The 15168-nt window shown below is 46.5% G+C and overlaps 1 protein-coding gene across 5 annotated transcripts in view; it reads right to left on the bottom strand.

The window, feature by feature from the left end:
• Positions 1-264: 264 nt before the first annotated feature.
• The window catches only part of LOC121539161 (rho guanine nucleotide exchange factor TIAM2-like), a 132013-nt gene continuing 117109 nt past the window's right edge, over positions 265-15168 (bottom strand). For all 5 annotated transcript variants that reach the window (XM_045207517.1, XM_045207518.1, XM_041847459.2 and 2 more), the window contains 12 exons: positions 13262-13456; positions 12462-12530; positions 8574-8699; positions 6504-6612; positions 4444-4623; positions 4242-4360; positions 3763-3871; positions 3381-3439; positions 3180-3282; positions 2856-2943; positions 2423-2568; positions 265-2223 (listed from right to left, as the gene is read on the bottom strand). In XM_045207517.1, coding sequence (XP_045063452.1) covers positions 1553-2223; positions 2423-2568; positions 2856-2943; positions 3180-3282; positions 3381-3439; positions 3763-3871; positions 4242-4360; positions 4444-4623; positions 6504-6612; positions 8574-8699; positions 12462-12530; positions 13262-13456 — 1974 coding nt within the window. In that variant the 3' untranslated portion in view covers positions 265-1552. The remainder of the gene's footprint in view (positions 2224-2422; positions 2569-2855; positions 2944-3179; positions 3283-3380; positions 3440-3762; positions 3872-4241; positions 4361-4443; positions 4624-6503; positions 6613-8573; positions 8700-12461; positions 12531-13261; positions 13457-15168) is intronic.

The raw sequence follows: 15168 nt of genomic DNA, 5'->3' as shown, positions 1-15168 counted from the left end.
GCATGTTTCTTCCTACTCTGTCCTGCTTCTGTCACTTAATTACCTATATCATTGAGTCTACTTTGGTCCAATGCAGAGAACAAGGATTCTCCATTTTTCTGACAGCTCATCAACTAGGAATTGGGATAGAGCTGGAAATAAACCGTTCATCTTACCTGTGCTTTCCCTGTCAATGAGACAAGAAGAATATAGATTATCAAAGCCAGACTGAGACAGCTTTGAAATACAACTGGATAAAACAAGCCGCTCTCACAAGACCGCATCTCACAGATAAAAAATGTTTATTTATAAAACAGTTCATTATGGTTCACATTCATTGGTATGCTAGCATTGAAGGCATGTTTACAGTTGAGTTGAGGGGGCAAACCGAGAGGGAGGGTATGTGGTGGTGGTGGTGGTGGTGGTGAGTTGTCAGATAATAGGACGTCTCACCAGCATCTTCAAGATGCAACAGCTAAATAATAAGTACCTTTACAAAAATATCCCCAAAACACTGTGGGACCAGATACTGTATTTATTGCAAGTTGCAGCCGTTTTTACCTGTACAATTGAGTAATAATATAAAAGATTCAAATGAAGTTACAGTACAGCTACTCAATATGTACACCTTGGATATGGGAGCTAGAAACAGGGCAAGTTGACAACCCATTATTTTAATTAAATCATGCCGTTTTACTTTGACAATGCCTGTGTACATTGGGGGGAGGATGACAACCATACTCTTATTCAACATACTGGAAACAATCTAATTAGGTGAAACATATACCATATTTTTTTCTCTCCAGATTCTTCAATTCAAGCCAACCCCATATGTATTTTGCATAGCAATAAAAAATTACAACGACCAATAAATAAACATTGCTTTAAAAACAAAAATCCCATGATGTACAAATACAAAATTATTTTTCAAATATAGGCAAACAGTGTACTTTAGTGCACAAAATACAGCAAGGCAGTCACAATAAAATCCATTTCCATCCTCTCCTGTTGATTCAGATTGACTTCCTACAGCTCAGGAAGACTGAGTTTAAGTGAAGCTCTTAGGGTGAGTCTCAATAGTCTAAAGTGGAATCCTCTCATCTCCGTTCTTCTCTCTGATGTGAATGAACTGGAAGGGTGACAGTCTATCCATTATATTACTCTCACCTATGTAAAGGAGACAAGGAGAGGAAGCCAATTCAGATAATTGAGATGGGCCCTTAGAGATGGGGAGCTGGGCAGAGGCATACACAGAAGAGCAGGGCTGGATGGAGGCGGAGCGTAGTTGTGTATTAGTGCTCAGCAGATTCATTGCAGTAATTATCAGGGACAGAGTCACCTCGTCTCTGTCTCTAGTGGGACAACCATGTCGCTAAGCCAAAGGCAGCTCATCTTTCCTTTTACACCTGTGCATAGCTAAGCAGGTGGGATCTGCACAGTTTAACTTCAGAGCTGAGGCACAACAAATACCCTGGGACTAGGACAGAACTGAACCCGGGGTTTCCCATGCCCTGAGGCAGGGAGCGGGCGCTGGGCAGAGCTTTGGTCCCTCTCCTTGTGTCTATCCCTGACCCTATGAGGAGTTAGGGGCACTGCCAGTGTCCGTAGGGTCGTAGAAACAGTCCTCGTTGACCACGGAGGTAAGGCTCTGTACGCTGAACTCTCTCTCCAGCAGAGCGCTGAGGTCCATGGCTGCCAGGTCCGTCTGGCTGTCCAGGGAACGGCTGTGTTCCCTCAGGCTCAGTAGCGCCCGCAGGCTGCTGCCTTTCCTCTTCACGGGGCAGAAGTGGCCCCGAACGAGCTTGGGCTGGCTCTCCGGGGTGTTCACCTCGGCTCCCTCTGGCTGCACGCGGGGGGCCGGCGCCCGGGAGGAAGCTGCCTCCTCTGACAGCCTCAAACTGAGAAACTGGGCCTCAATGGCGCAGGTGGGGAAGCTCCCTCCCCCCTCCTGATTTCCACCAGCCTCACTGAACTCATCATCCTCATCACTCAGGATGTATGACTCATTCATGGAGCTGGAGCCAGAGGGCCGCTGGCCGCCCCGGGAGCCCCGAGACCAGGCCTGTCGGGTGGGCAATGTCTTGGGCTGTGTGGGACCGTCAGCTGCGGGAACTCCAGAGGAGCTGTGGGTGCCGCTGCTCAGGCTGTCCTCGTCAGAGTCAGGCTGGCCAGGTTTCAGTGTGCTGGCTGGGGTGGGGAGATCCAGCAGGGGCTGCTTACACAGCCAGGAGAGTCTGGATGAACCTGGTGGGGGATGGAGGAGAGAGAGCGAGCTGCCAACTGAGAAATACATTCACTAATATCTGGCCACAAACACTACTGTATGTACAGTAAGTCAATGAGTGCTTATAAGGTTTAAGTCAAGGTCATGTTGTCTAAATATAAAAAATCGAAGCAGTGTTATTTTAAGTGATTTTTGGAACAAGGCAGGGATGAGACTCACCTATCCTGGCAGAGGAGGGCAGGGTGCTGCGTAAAGGCGTGAGGCGCTCCTTACACCCCCTCTCGGCCGGGAGCATGTTCCGCTTGACGTTCTCCCGGAGGATGGAGCGGATGACCTTGATGATGTTCACTTTGCACTCTGGGACACTGTGGAGGGAGACAGCGGGAGTCTTTAGTGCCATGCTCTGAGAGAGCAGGGCTAATTCACACAGTCTACGACAGGAGGGCACCACACCACTTCTCTGGGACCACAGTCCTGCTGTTGTTTATTTCCCCCTGACACTCAATGGACCACTGATTGGCTAGAGAGTCCATGCAACCCCTGACCTTGTAGATGGCAGTCTCTGATTAAGAGGATAAAGAAAGACCAAGATACTCTGTGGCCCTCAAGGACCAGAGCTATAGATCCAGTCAGAACTACTGCTCTCTTTTACCTGCTACACAGCTGGAAGACAGTCTCTGGCCTTCCCTCCAGTTCAGACTTGGTATGAATCATCTCCCAGATGCAAGTAGTCTCAGTACCTTAGGAGGATTGGAGAATATCCTTTTAATCAAGACATCTAAGTACAGTTTCAAAAGACTCAATATCCAAGAGAATGTGATCTCTGGTAGTTAATGAGAGCCAGAAGGGTGTGTGTGTTGTGTGTCTGTGTAAATGATTGTGTAAGTCTGTTTGTGTGTGTGTGTGTGTGTGTGTGTGTGTGTGTGTGTGTGTGTGTGTGTGTGTGTGTGTGTGTGTGTGTGTCTTGCTCTCTTACCCGTAGCGTTCCCTAGCCGGACCTGCAGTGCAGAAAGCGGGATGAGCCAGCGGAATTTGAAGGGGTCTAGGTCTCCATGGGAGTGCGCCGAGCGAGAGGCGGTCTGCACACACACGAGAGAGAGAGATGTTAGGCACTGCTGGCATCAAAGGCATATGAAAGTAAATGAAAGACAGAGAGAGAGAGAGAGAGAGGACTCACCATCTTCTTCTTGAGCTTGTTGCTCTCCCTGTAGACAAGTATCACTGCCTTCTTGAACACTGATGAGAGAGAGGAAGAAAACTTTGAGCACAACTTTGGGAGAACACAGGGACTCCATCCTGTTTACAGCACATTGGCACTACAGTGTATCCATAAAACCCCAAACTATACTGGTGTAACACTAAACAGCATCATTAATATTTTGGTAGATATACAATACATGTATCTAATAGCTAGTCATAAAATGTGTGTTGTGTTTACATGTGTTTGTATAAAGCCAGTGGAGTCCAGGCAGAGACAGACTGCTACCAGCCTCTGGCAGGGGCCAGGCACTCTCTTTCCCATGATGCCGCTGTAGCGGTACAGTGTCTTTCTAACTCACCAAACACGGTCATCTCGGGGTCCTTTCTCATGCGGCCCAGAGAGGAATGGGGGTTGAGCCAGATGACAGAGGAATGCATGAGGAATTCTCCCATGGTAAGCTCTGTGACCTGGGAGAGAGAAGGAAAAGGCCATGGTCCACAGTCAGTGTGTGAGGGACGTATTAAGTACTGTATCTGTACAGAGACTAGGGCCACTCGTCTAGCACAAACAAGTTTTCTTTATGTGTGGTGATTGTTGAGGATCTAAAGAGGAAGTATCCATACGGGAACTTGACTATTTCCAACCAGTTTTATGTAAGAGATATAAATCACCAGGATCTCCTGAATAGACTAAATTGATCCTAATGGTTGTGCAGCAAATTCAGGCTGTGCTGGTATTAGTCTAACTACGTGGCTAGATTGAAGATGTGAGGGAGAGTGATGAAAGCTGCTGTAAGGGAAGAAGAGGGTAGAGCAGGGTACAGTACAGTATAGTTACCTCCTTCTCATGGCCACTCTGCTCTGCCACCAGCTGGTCAAACACAGAACCATAGTCCTCATAGATCTTTTGCATCTCATTGATGTGGCTGGCCACCTTCTCCATGGCCTTCAGGGCCTCTGTGGGCACAGAAGAGGGAAAGGAAGGGTTAATGTGTGTGCGCGTGTGCGCATATCTGTGTGTGCGTGCGTTTTCAAGTTACCTGTGAGGTGGTAGTGCTCCTCGCTGTCTGTGTCTGTGAGAGAAACCAGCTCCCGGAGCAGTAGAGGGTATTTCAACACTCTCTGGACTGGCTTGATCAGGTAGGACTCCAGGGTGGAGGAGTGCTGCTTCGTAGGGTTCCTCGCAGCCAGGAACTCCTTAAAGGCCGAATCAGTCTTAGCTGTAGACAACAAACATTAGACTTTATTTACCAAGCCCTGTACATAAATTGTTCAATCACATCTTTCATACTGTAGCACGCTTAGATTACTGTGCTTAGTGACGCTAAATAGACCCACCACTGTATCTTGGTGCAATAATACTTGTCCACATGGGGGCAATATAGGCTACTCCTCACCACTGCAGTAACATGGCAACACTGCAGGTAGCCACTGTAAAACATGGTTTGGACATGAGACTGCCACTCCATTCCAAACACTACCATTCAAAAGACACTATGATTCAAAATAACCACAGCAGTGATTTTCATTCACAGTGTGTATAGCATGGAGAGATGTCTAATATTGGGTGCTGTGTGGTCTTGGCTTGGTCAGGAGTTCACCAGAGCAGAGTACCGGCACCTCAAATGTTCTACTGCTTGAGCTCCTGTTCCTCTTATAGAATATTAGCTCAAAAGTATTGTGGAGCTCATGCACCTAAATATAAACAGTACTGGAACCCAAAATGAGTACCAGCACCTATTTCAGTCAAAATCAAGCACAGTGTAGCAGTGTAACACATTGAGAGGCATCCTGGAGGTCAGGTGTTGACATTTCTCACCACCTCACTGTGTGACTCATGTGTGGAAGGATTGAGAGGCCATTAGAGTATTAATTGTAGCACTCTGAGCCACAGACAGACAGCTGCATTGACACTTCATACAGTAATTGGCAGGCAATTAACGAGTAAACTCAAAAAGTGTGTGCGTAGCAAGAACCCAGGCCACGGCACCACATTGGCAGAGCGAGAACCCAGGCCACGGCACCACGTTGGCAGAGCAAGAACCCAGGGCCTGGCACCACATTGGCAGAGCGAGAACCCAGGCCACGGCACCACGGCAGAGCGAGAACCCAGGGCCCGGCACCATGTTGGAAGAGCGAGAACCCAGGGCCCAGCACCACATTGGCAGAGCGAGAACCCAGGGCCCGGCACCACGTTGGCAGAGCGAGAACCCAGGCCATGGCACCACGTTGGCAGAGCGAGAACATGTAATTACTAGAACCGCTGACAGACACCCACAGATTCTCTGTGAATGCCCTCGTTCAGTTGTGTTGGGCTCCGCTGTGCTAGGCTTTGTTGTACTGGGATGTGCTGTGCTCTGCTGCAGAGTTCTGCTCTAATGCATGTTTACTCTGCTGTTTCCTACTCCAGTTAATTCTGCTTCATCAGAGACTGTTGTGGAACATGCAACGCCGCTTGCAAGATTCTCCCTGCACTATTAAAACTCAATTTCGGTACCTGCTTCTAGGAATGCAACGTGTAATCTTGTAATGGGAAGAATTTAAGAGGCACAGGGGTGCAATTTCCCCGCCTGCTCGATTTCATTCATTCTGCGCTGGGCAGCGTGCCCAAACCGGAGGAAGAGACCAACGTTAATGGGCATAAATTATGTTCAACATTTATATTCAAACATATAAACAGGGATGCTCAAAATTACTAGCACTCCCCCTGTCAGCATTTCATGGTCTTTCTCTCATTATAGACCAGCCTTAGTTAGCTGTGCAGCACAATGGGGGGACTTCAGCTAGCCTAGGCACTTTCACAGTTTTACAGTGGGAAGCCATTTACAGTTTAGTTGATACGAAAGAGAATGTGGGAGTCCAGACTGATAGAGTGAATACGAGGAGAGGTTGAAGTAAAGTGGAATTACATCATCACTTCACGAAGCAAGTAGCTCCATTCAGAGACATTTAACTGGAGTAAGTTATTGATGCAGGACCATAGGCGCCTAGTCAACTATGTCATTTACATAGAGTGCTGGGTTGGTGGAGATGATGCAATGGAGGTGCAAGGAGGTATTTTGGGCAGGTTGGGGGTGGTGGGTAGAGGGGAGACCCGTACCTCTCTCCAGAACTTTCTGGACCTTGATGTGGTTGGCACAGAAGCCACTGTAGAGCTTGAAGTGATCAGCGTAGTACAGGAAGGATCCACCCAGAGAGAAGAGAAGCTTCTGGAATAAGAGAGAGAGAGAGAGACAGAGAAGAGAGAGAGAGAGACAGAGAAGAGAGAGAGAGAGACAGAGAAGAGAGAGAGAGAGAGAGAGAGAGAGAGAGAGAGAGAGAGAGAGAGAGAGAGAGAGAGAGAGAGAGAGAGAGATGGAGGGAGAGTAAGAGTGTGTGAAGGAGAGCGAGATGGAGAGAACATGTGAAGTGGTGACCTGACCACTCTCACCTCCCTCCCACGGGACAGTGTTTAAAATCCCCCAGGCCTGTCCTCTCTAACCCCTGAGTACAGTGCTTTTATCAAGATACAAATCTCCATGGCAAAATGGCAAAATGGCAAAATCAATACGCCACAAACGATGCCATGTCAATGTGGTAAATCAATCATGCGTGAACCTGTTACATCTCGCAATAATAAATATATATATCTCAAAGTGCGGCAGGGTGATGGGTGAGTGATTTACATTTAGTGAGTGCATACATATTTATTTTTATCAAAAATGTTATAAATTGATTTGCATTTTAATGAGGGAAATAAGTATTTGACCCCTCTGCAAAACATGACTTAGTACTTGGTGGCAAAACCCTTGTTGGAAATCACAGAGGTCAGACGTTTCTTGTAGTTGGCCACCAGGTTTGCACACATCTCAGCTCCCTCCACAGATTTTCTATGGGATTAAGGTCTGGAGACTGGCTAGGCCACTCCAAGACCTTAATGTGCTTCTTCTTGAGCCACTCTTTTGTTGCCTTGGCCGTGTGTTTTGGGTCATTGTCATGCTGGAATACCCATCCACGACCCATTTTCAATGCTCTGGCTGAGGGAAGGAGGTTCTCACCCAAGATTTGACGGTACATGGCCCCGTCCATCGTCCCTTTGATGCGGTGAAGTTGTCCTGTCCCCTTAGCAGAAAAACACCCCCAAAGCATAATGTTTCCACCTCCATGTTTGACGGTGGGGATGGTGTTCTTGGGGTCATAGGCAGCATTCCTCCTCCTCCAAACACGGCGAGTTGAGTTGATGCCAAAGAGCTCGATTTTGGTCTCACCTGACCACAACACTTTCACCCAGTTCTCCTCTGAATCATTCAGATGTTCATTGGCAAACTTCAGACGGGCCTGTATATGTGCTTTCTTGAGCAGGGGGACCTTGCGGGCACTGCAGGATTTCAGTCCTTCACGGCGTAGTGTGTTACCAATTGTTTTCTTGGTGACTATGGTCCCAGCTGCCTTGAGATCATTGACAAGATCCTCCCGTGTAGTTCTGGGCTGATACCTCACCGTTCTCATGATCATTGCAACTCCACGAGGTGAGATCTTGCATGGAGCCCCAGGCCGAGGGAGATTGACAGTTCTTTTGTGTTTCTTCCATTTGCGAATAATAGCACCAACTGTTGTCACCTTCTCACCAAGCTGCTTGGCGATGGTCTTGTAGCCCATTCCAGCCTTGTGTAGGTCTACAATCTTGTCCCTGACATCCTTGGAGAGCTCTTTGGTCTTGGGCATGGTGGAGAGTTTGGAATCTGATTGTGTTAGATTTGATTGCTTCTGTGGACAGGTGTCTTTTATACAGGTAACAAACTGAGATTAGGAGCACTCCCTTTAAGAGTGTGCTCCTAATCTCAGCTCGTTACCTGTATAAAAGACACCTGGGAGCCAGAAATCTTTCTGATTGAGAGGGGGTAAAATACTTATTTCCCTCATTAAAATGCAAATCAATTTATAACATTTTTGACATGCGTTTTTCTGGATTTTTTTGTTGTTATTCTGTCTCTCGCTGTTCAAATAAACCTACCATTAAAATTATAGACTGATCATTTCTTTGTCAGTGGGCAAACGTACAAAATCAGCAGGGGATCAAATACTTTTTTCCCTCACTGTAAGTGTGCATATTACACATGTATGACAAGAGATGGATTGGCAGAGGCAGCTGTAACACAAGGGTCACAAACAGTGTGTTTGTGTGTCATACCTTAAACTGCACAAGGGTTTCCAGTGTGCTGAAGTCAGGTGAAGAGGCGATCCTCTCCTCCAGCGTCTGCAGGAAGACCCTCTGGAAGTCCAGCATCTCTGGCAGGCTGCCAAACAGACTATCCATCTGAAAGAAAGGAGAGACAGGAGCCTGGTCAGTCAGAGACAAAGATAGCCATCTCTTTAAAGCGTTCAGTCAGAGACAGAGATAGCTATCTCTTTACAGCAGTCAGTCACTCGTTAACATCCCCCTCTGATGTCTCAGGTGAGAGGCACTTAGGAAAAGCCTCTCTCTCTTCCTATCAATTCAATTCAAAGGGAATGGGAAACATTTGTTTACATTGCCAAAGCAAGTGAAATAGATAATTAATAAAAGTGAAACAATCAATAAAAAATTAAAAGTAAACAGTACACTCACAAGTTTCAAAGGAATAGACACATTTCAAATGTCATATTATGGCTACGTACAGTATTATAATGATGTGCAAAAGTACAAAAGGGAAAATAAATAAACATACATATGGGTTGTATTTACGATGGTGTTTGTTCTTCACTGGTTGCCCTTTTCTTGTGGCAACAGGTCACAAATCTTGCTGCTGTGATTGCACACTGTGGTATTTCACGCAATAGATATGGGAGTTTATCAAAATTGTATTTGTTTTCGAATTCTTTGAGAATCTGAGGGAAATATGTGTCTCTAATATGGTCATACATTTGGCAGGAGGTTAGGAAGTACAGCTTAGTTTCCACCTCATTTTGTGGGCAGTGTGGACATAGCATGTCTTCCCTTGAGAGCCAGGTCTGCCTACGGCGGCCTCTCTCAATTTGTATTTGTTTTTGTATTTATTACGGTTCCCCATTAGCGGCTGCCAAGGCAGCAGCTACTCTTCCTGGGGTCCAACCACAATTTACATACAATAAAACAATACATATCACAACACCTTATTACACACTACTCTACCATAACATATTTACAATACAAAATCTAAAATACAGCAAAATAACAATATTAAAATGTGTGTGTGTAGAGTGCGTGTGTTAGCATGTGTTTGCGAATGCTGTGTGTGTGCCTGTGTGTGTGTGTGTGTGTGTGTGTGTGTGTGTGTGTGTGTGTGTGTACAGTGAGGGAAAAAAGTATTTGATCCCCTGCTGATTTTGTACGTTTGCCCACTGACAAAGAAATGATCAGTCTATAATTTTAATGGTAGGTTTATTTGAACAGCGAGAGACAGAATAACAACAACAAAATCCAGAAAAACGCTTGTCAAAAATGTTATAAATTGATTTGCATTTTAATGAGGGAAATAAGTATTTGACCCCCTCTCAATCAGAAAGATTTCTGGCTCCCAGGTGTCTTTTATACAGGTAATGAGCTGAGATTAGGAGCACACTCTTAAAGGGAGTGCTCCTAATCTCAGTTTGTTACCTGTATAAAAGACACCTGTCCACAGAAGCAATCAATCAATCAGATTCCAAACTCTCCACCATGGCCAAGACCAAAGAGCTCTCCAAGGATGTCAGGGACAAGATTGTAGACCTACACAAGGCTGGAATGGGCTATAAGACCATCGCCAAGCAGCTTGGTGAGAAGGTGACAACAGTTGGTGCGATTATTCGCAAATGGAAGAAACACAAAATAACTGTCAATCTCCCTCGGCCTGGGACTCCATGCAAGATCTCACCTCGTGGAGTTGCAATGATCATGAGAACGGTGAGGAATCAGCCAAGAACTACACGGGAGGATCTTGTCAATGATCTCAAGGCAGCTGGGACCATAGTCACCAAGAAAACAATTGGTAACACACTACGCCGTGAAGGACTGAAATCCTGCAGTGCCCGCAAGGTCCCCCTGCTCAAGAAAGCACATATACAGGCCCGTCTGATGTTTGCCAATGAACATCTGAATGATTCAGAGGAGAACTGGGTGAAAGTGTTGTGGTCAGATGAGACCAAAATGGAGCTCTTTGGCATCAACTCAACTCGCCGTGTTTGGAGGAGGAGGAATGCTGCCTATGACCCCAAGAACACCATCCCCACTGTCAAACATGGAGGTGGAAACATTATGCTTTGGGGGTGTTTTTCTGCTAAGGGGACAGGAAAACGTCACCACATCAAAGGGATGATGGACGGGGCCATGTACCGTCAAATCTTGGGTGAGAACCTCCTTCCCTCAGCCAGGGCATTGAAAATGGGTCGTAGATGGGTATTCCAGCATGACAATGACCCAAAACACACGGCCAAGGCAACAAAGGAGTGGCTCAAGAAAAAGCACATTAAGGTCCTGGAGTGGCCTAGCCAGTCTCCAGACCTTAATCCTATAGAAAATCTGTGGAGGGAGCTGAAGGTTCGAGTTGCCAAACGTCAGCCTCGAAACCTTAATGACTTGGAGAAGATCTGCAAAGAGGAGTGGGACAAAATCCCTCCTGAGATGTGTGCAAACCTGGTGGCCAACTACAAGAAACGTCTGACCTCTGTGATTGCCAACAAGGGTTTTGCCACCAAGTACTAAGTCGTGTTTTGCAGAGGGGTCAAATACTTATTTCCCTCATTAAAATGCAAATCAATTTATTACATTTTTGACATGCGTTTTTCTGGATTTTTTTGATGTTATTCTGTCTATCACTGTTCAAATAAACCTATCATTAAAATTATAGACTGATCATGTCTTTGTCAGTGGGCAAACGTACAAAATCAGCAGGGGATCAAATACTTTTTTCCCTCACTGTATCTCTTCACAGTCCGCGCTGTTCCATAATGTGTAGTTTTATCTGTTTTTTAAATCTGATTTTACTGCTTGACTGAGTTACATGATGTGGAATAGAGTTCCATGTAGTCATGGCTCTATGTAGTACTCTGCGTTTCCCATAGTCTGTTCTGGACTTGGAGACAGTGAAGAGACCTCTGGTGGCATGTCTCGTGGGGTATGCATGGGTGTCCGAGCTGTGTGCCAGCATTCCAAACAGACAGCTCGGTACATTCAGCTTGTCTACACCTCTTAAAAAATAAATAGCAAGGCCATGCTCACTGAGTCTGTACATAGTCAAAGCTTTCCTTAATTTTGGGTCAGTCACAGTGTTCAGGTATTCTGCCACTGTGTACTCTCTGTTTAGGGACAAATAGCATAATCTCACAGTCTCTCGCGCTCACCTTCCCACACCCTCTCGCTCTCCCACACCAACATTAAAAGGTGTTCAGAGTGTCTTGCTCTCTTGTCCGCTGTGTGCCTAGACACGTCTGAGTGTCCGTTAATGGTGGTTTAATCAGCCCCACTGCTCAGTGTGTATCGATGGATCTCTCCTGTGAGAGCGTCGTCCTGAGACTGAGGTCATGCTCAGTTCACATCAGTGTTCACTAGCTACTGTATGTGGAACTAAAGCTTCACCAAACCATTAGCATTCCCCAGCCATAGTCTTGTGGGCTCACAGAGGAAGGACAGACACGAGTCAATCGTGTATCGATTAACAATGGAAGACTATAATGCAATGGTAGATATAACCAGAATTTTAACCACGTTTTAGTCCTATGTCAATAAGGGTCTTAAGAAGGGGAGGTCCTTAGAGTTTATTGCTACTATGAGTTAATTTAACCCCACCCAAACTTAATAAAGCTATCCATCTCTCAATCTGTGACCTCAAATGAACCAACCTCATCAAAATCTCTATTAACTCCCCCTTCCATCCCCCATCCACCCCTCCACCCATCCCACCAACCCCCCTCCCATCCCCCAACCCTCCACCAATCCCACCAACCCCCCCCTCCACCCAAACCCCCTCTCCCGTTGCACCAGCCCCCCTCCCATCCCACCAACCCCCCTCCCATCCCACAAACCTCAACTCCACCCATCCCACCAAACACCTTCCCTCCCTCATCCCAGGGCTCCCTCCTCTACCTCGTCCAGGGTTAGGAAGGTCTCGTTCTGCAGGGGCTTCAGGTAGATCTCAAACAGGCAACTCAGGTCCTGGAGGAAGGAAAGACAGATATACAGACAAAAATAAGAAAAAGACATGAGCTGGGTTAGTGATAGGGAATCCAACAACACCACCACTGCATCACAGGGCTGGTATCAGTATCAACAGTTACTCAAAAGTGATCCGTTATCTTTCCCTTTCATTCTCTCCTCCTCTTCTTTTCTCTCCTCCTCTTCCTTTCTCCCTCCCTGTGTTTTAATGTGGCTGCGGCCCGTCAGGGCTTCACTGGTGATATTCCTATTAGGCTGATTTACGGCCCCCGCCGCACAGCCAACGCAGCACATCACAGACAAATGGTTACAGCCGCTGCAGAGGACGCTGGGAAGGCGTTCTCATCCCCTCCTATAAATCACCCACCCACCGCCGCCCGGAGAGAGAGAGAGAGACAGAGAGAGAGAGCGAGAGAGGGCTGACAGGCATTAAGAGACGAGGTGGAGATCATGAAAGCAGCTCTTTAATGTGCTCTGAGAAAAGGGGTGTGACAGAAACTTGAGCTGTACAGGGCCTCTGAATGATGAGCCTGTGTACTGTAGAGTATAAACAATGATGCAGGCTACAGCTCTGCGGTAGGTAGGTAGGGCCACACAGACCGTGTCTCGGGACTATTCAGTGGCTTTCCTTTCCTTTTCGATCTCCTCAACCTGGCTCAACTGAATTGACTGTTTCATGGAAATCTGCCATTATCTTGAACAAACATAATATTAAGATAACAAATAATTACCTTGACATAGGACTTCTCTGTGTCCACCAGCTCTTGGATGACCTTGCGGAGCCTCTCGGTGGCGCTCATATGTCGGGGGCAGGGTCTGAGCAACGTGGGCTCGGCCCCTGGGTGCGGGGGGTCTTTGTGGCCCTCCATCAGGCCCCCGGAGCCCTCTTGGAAGGTGTGGTACAGCGTGCACACCGTCTCCACGCTCTGCCGGGGACGATAGAGAGAGACAGGTTAGGGACCACAGGAGTAAAGTAACATGTACACAAAGCTTACTAGGATCACAAGGACTTTTATCTTGGTTATCTTACCAGATAGATCTACAGTGCATTCGGAAAGTATTCAGACCCCTTGACTTTTTCCACATTTTGTTACGTTACAGCCTTATTCTAAAATTGATTAAATAGTGTTTTTCCCCGTCATCAATCTACACACAATACCCCATAATGACAATGCAAAAACAGGTTTGTAGAATATTTTTACAAACTCAGTACTTTGTTGAAGCACCTTTGGCAGCGATTACAGCATCGAGTCTTCTTGGGTATGACGCTACAAGCTTGGCACACCTGTATTTGGGGAGTTTCTCCCATTCTCCTCTGCAGATCCTCTTAAGCTCTGTCAGGTTGGATGGGGAGCGTTGTTGCACAGCTATTTTCTGGTCTCTCCAGAGATGTTAGATCGGGTTCAAGTCCAGGCTCTGGCTGGGCCACTCAAGGACATTCAGAGACTTGTCCTGAAGCCACTCCTGCGTTGTCTTGGCTGTGTGCTTAGGGTCGTTGTCCTGTTGGAAGGTGAACCTTCGCCCCAGTCTGAGGTCCTGAGTGCTATGGAGCAGGTTTTCATCAAGGATCTCTCTGTACTTTGCTCCGTTCATCTTTCCCTCGATCCTGACTAGTCTCCCAGTCCCTGCCGCTGAAAAACATCCCACAGCATGATGCTGCCACCATCATGCTTCACCGTAGGGATGGTGCCAGGTTTCCTCCAGACATGACGCTTAGCATTCAGGCCAAAGAGTTCAATCTTGGTTTCATCAGACCAGAGAATCTTGTTTCTCATGGTCTGAGAGTCTTTAGGGGCCTTTTGGCAAACTCCACGCGGGCTGTCATGTGACCTTTACTGAGGAGTTGGAGTGCTGCAGAGATGGGTGTCCTTCTGGAAGGTTCTCCAATCTCCACAGAGGAACTCTGGATCTCTGTCAGAGTGACCATCGGGTTCTTGGTCACCTCCCTGACCAAGGCCCTTCTCCCCCGATTGCTCAGTTTGGCCGGGCGGCCAGCTCTAGGAAGAGTCTTGGTGTTTCCAAACTTCTTCCATTTAAGAATGATGGAGGCCACTGTGTTCTTGGGGATCTTCAATACTGCAGACATTTTTGGTACACTTCCCCAGATCTGTGCCTCGACACAATCCTGTCTCGGAGCTCTACGGACAATTCCTTCGACCTCGTGGCTTGGTTTTTGCTCTGACATGCACTGTCAACTGTGGGACCTTATATAGACAGGTGTGTGCATTTCCAAATCATGTCCAATCAATTGAATTTACCACAGGTGGACTCCAATCAAGTTGTAGAAACATCTCAAGGATGATCAATGGAAACAGGATGCACCTGAGCTCAATTTCGAGTCTCATTGCAAAGGGTCTGAATACTTATGTAAATAAGGTATTTATTTAATTTATTTTTTTATAAATGTGCAAAAATTTCTAAAAACCTGTTTTTGCTTTTTCATTATGTGCTATTGTGTATAGATTGATGAGGATTTGTTTTTTTTAATTGATTTTAGAATAAAGCTGTAACGTAACAAAATGTGGAAAAAGTCAAGGGGTCTGAATACTTTCCGAATGCACTGTATGTCAATCAAAAACAATATCCCCATCAATCACCATAAGAAGCTGTCATACAGTACAAAGCACACAAAACTAAA

Source organism: Coregonus clupeaformis, chromosome 25 (genome assembly GCF_020615455.1).
Source record: "Coregonus clupeaformis isolate EN_2021a chromosome 25, ASM2061545v1, whole genome shotgun sequence".
NCBI classification, from domain to species: domain Eukaryota; kingdom Metazoa; phylum Chordata; class Actinopteri; order Salmoniformes; family Salmonidae; genus Coregonus; species Coregonus clupeaformis.
The sequence above is the reverse complement of the archived record's forward strand: the minus strand, read 5'-3'. Positions and strand labels throughout refer to the sequence as shown.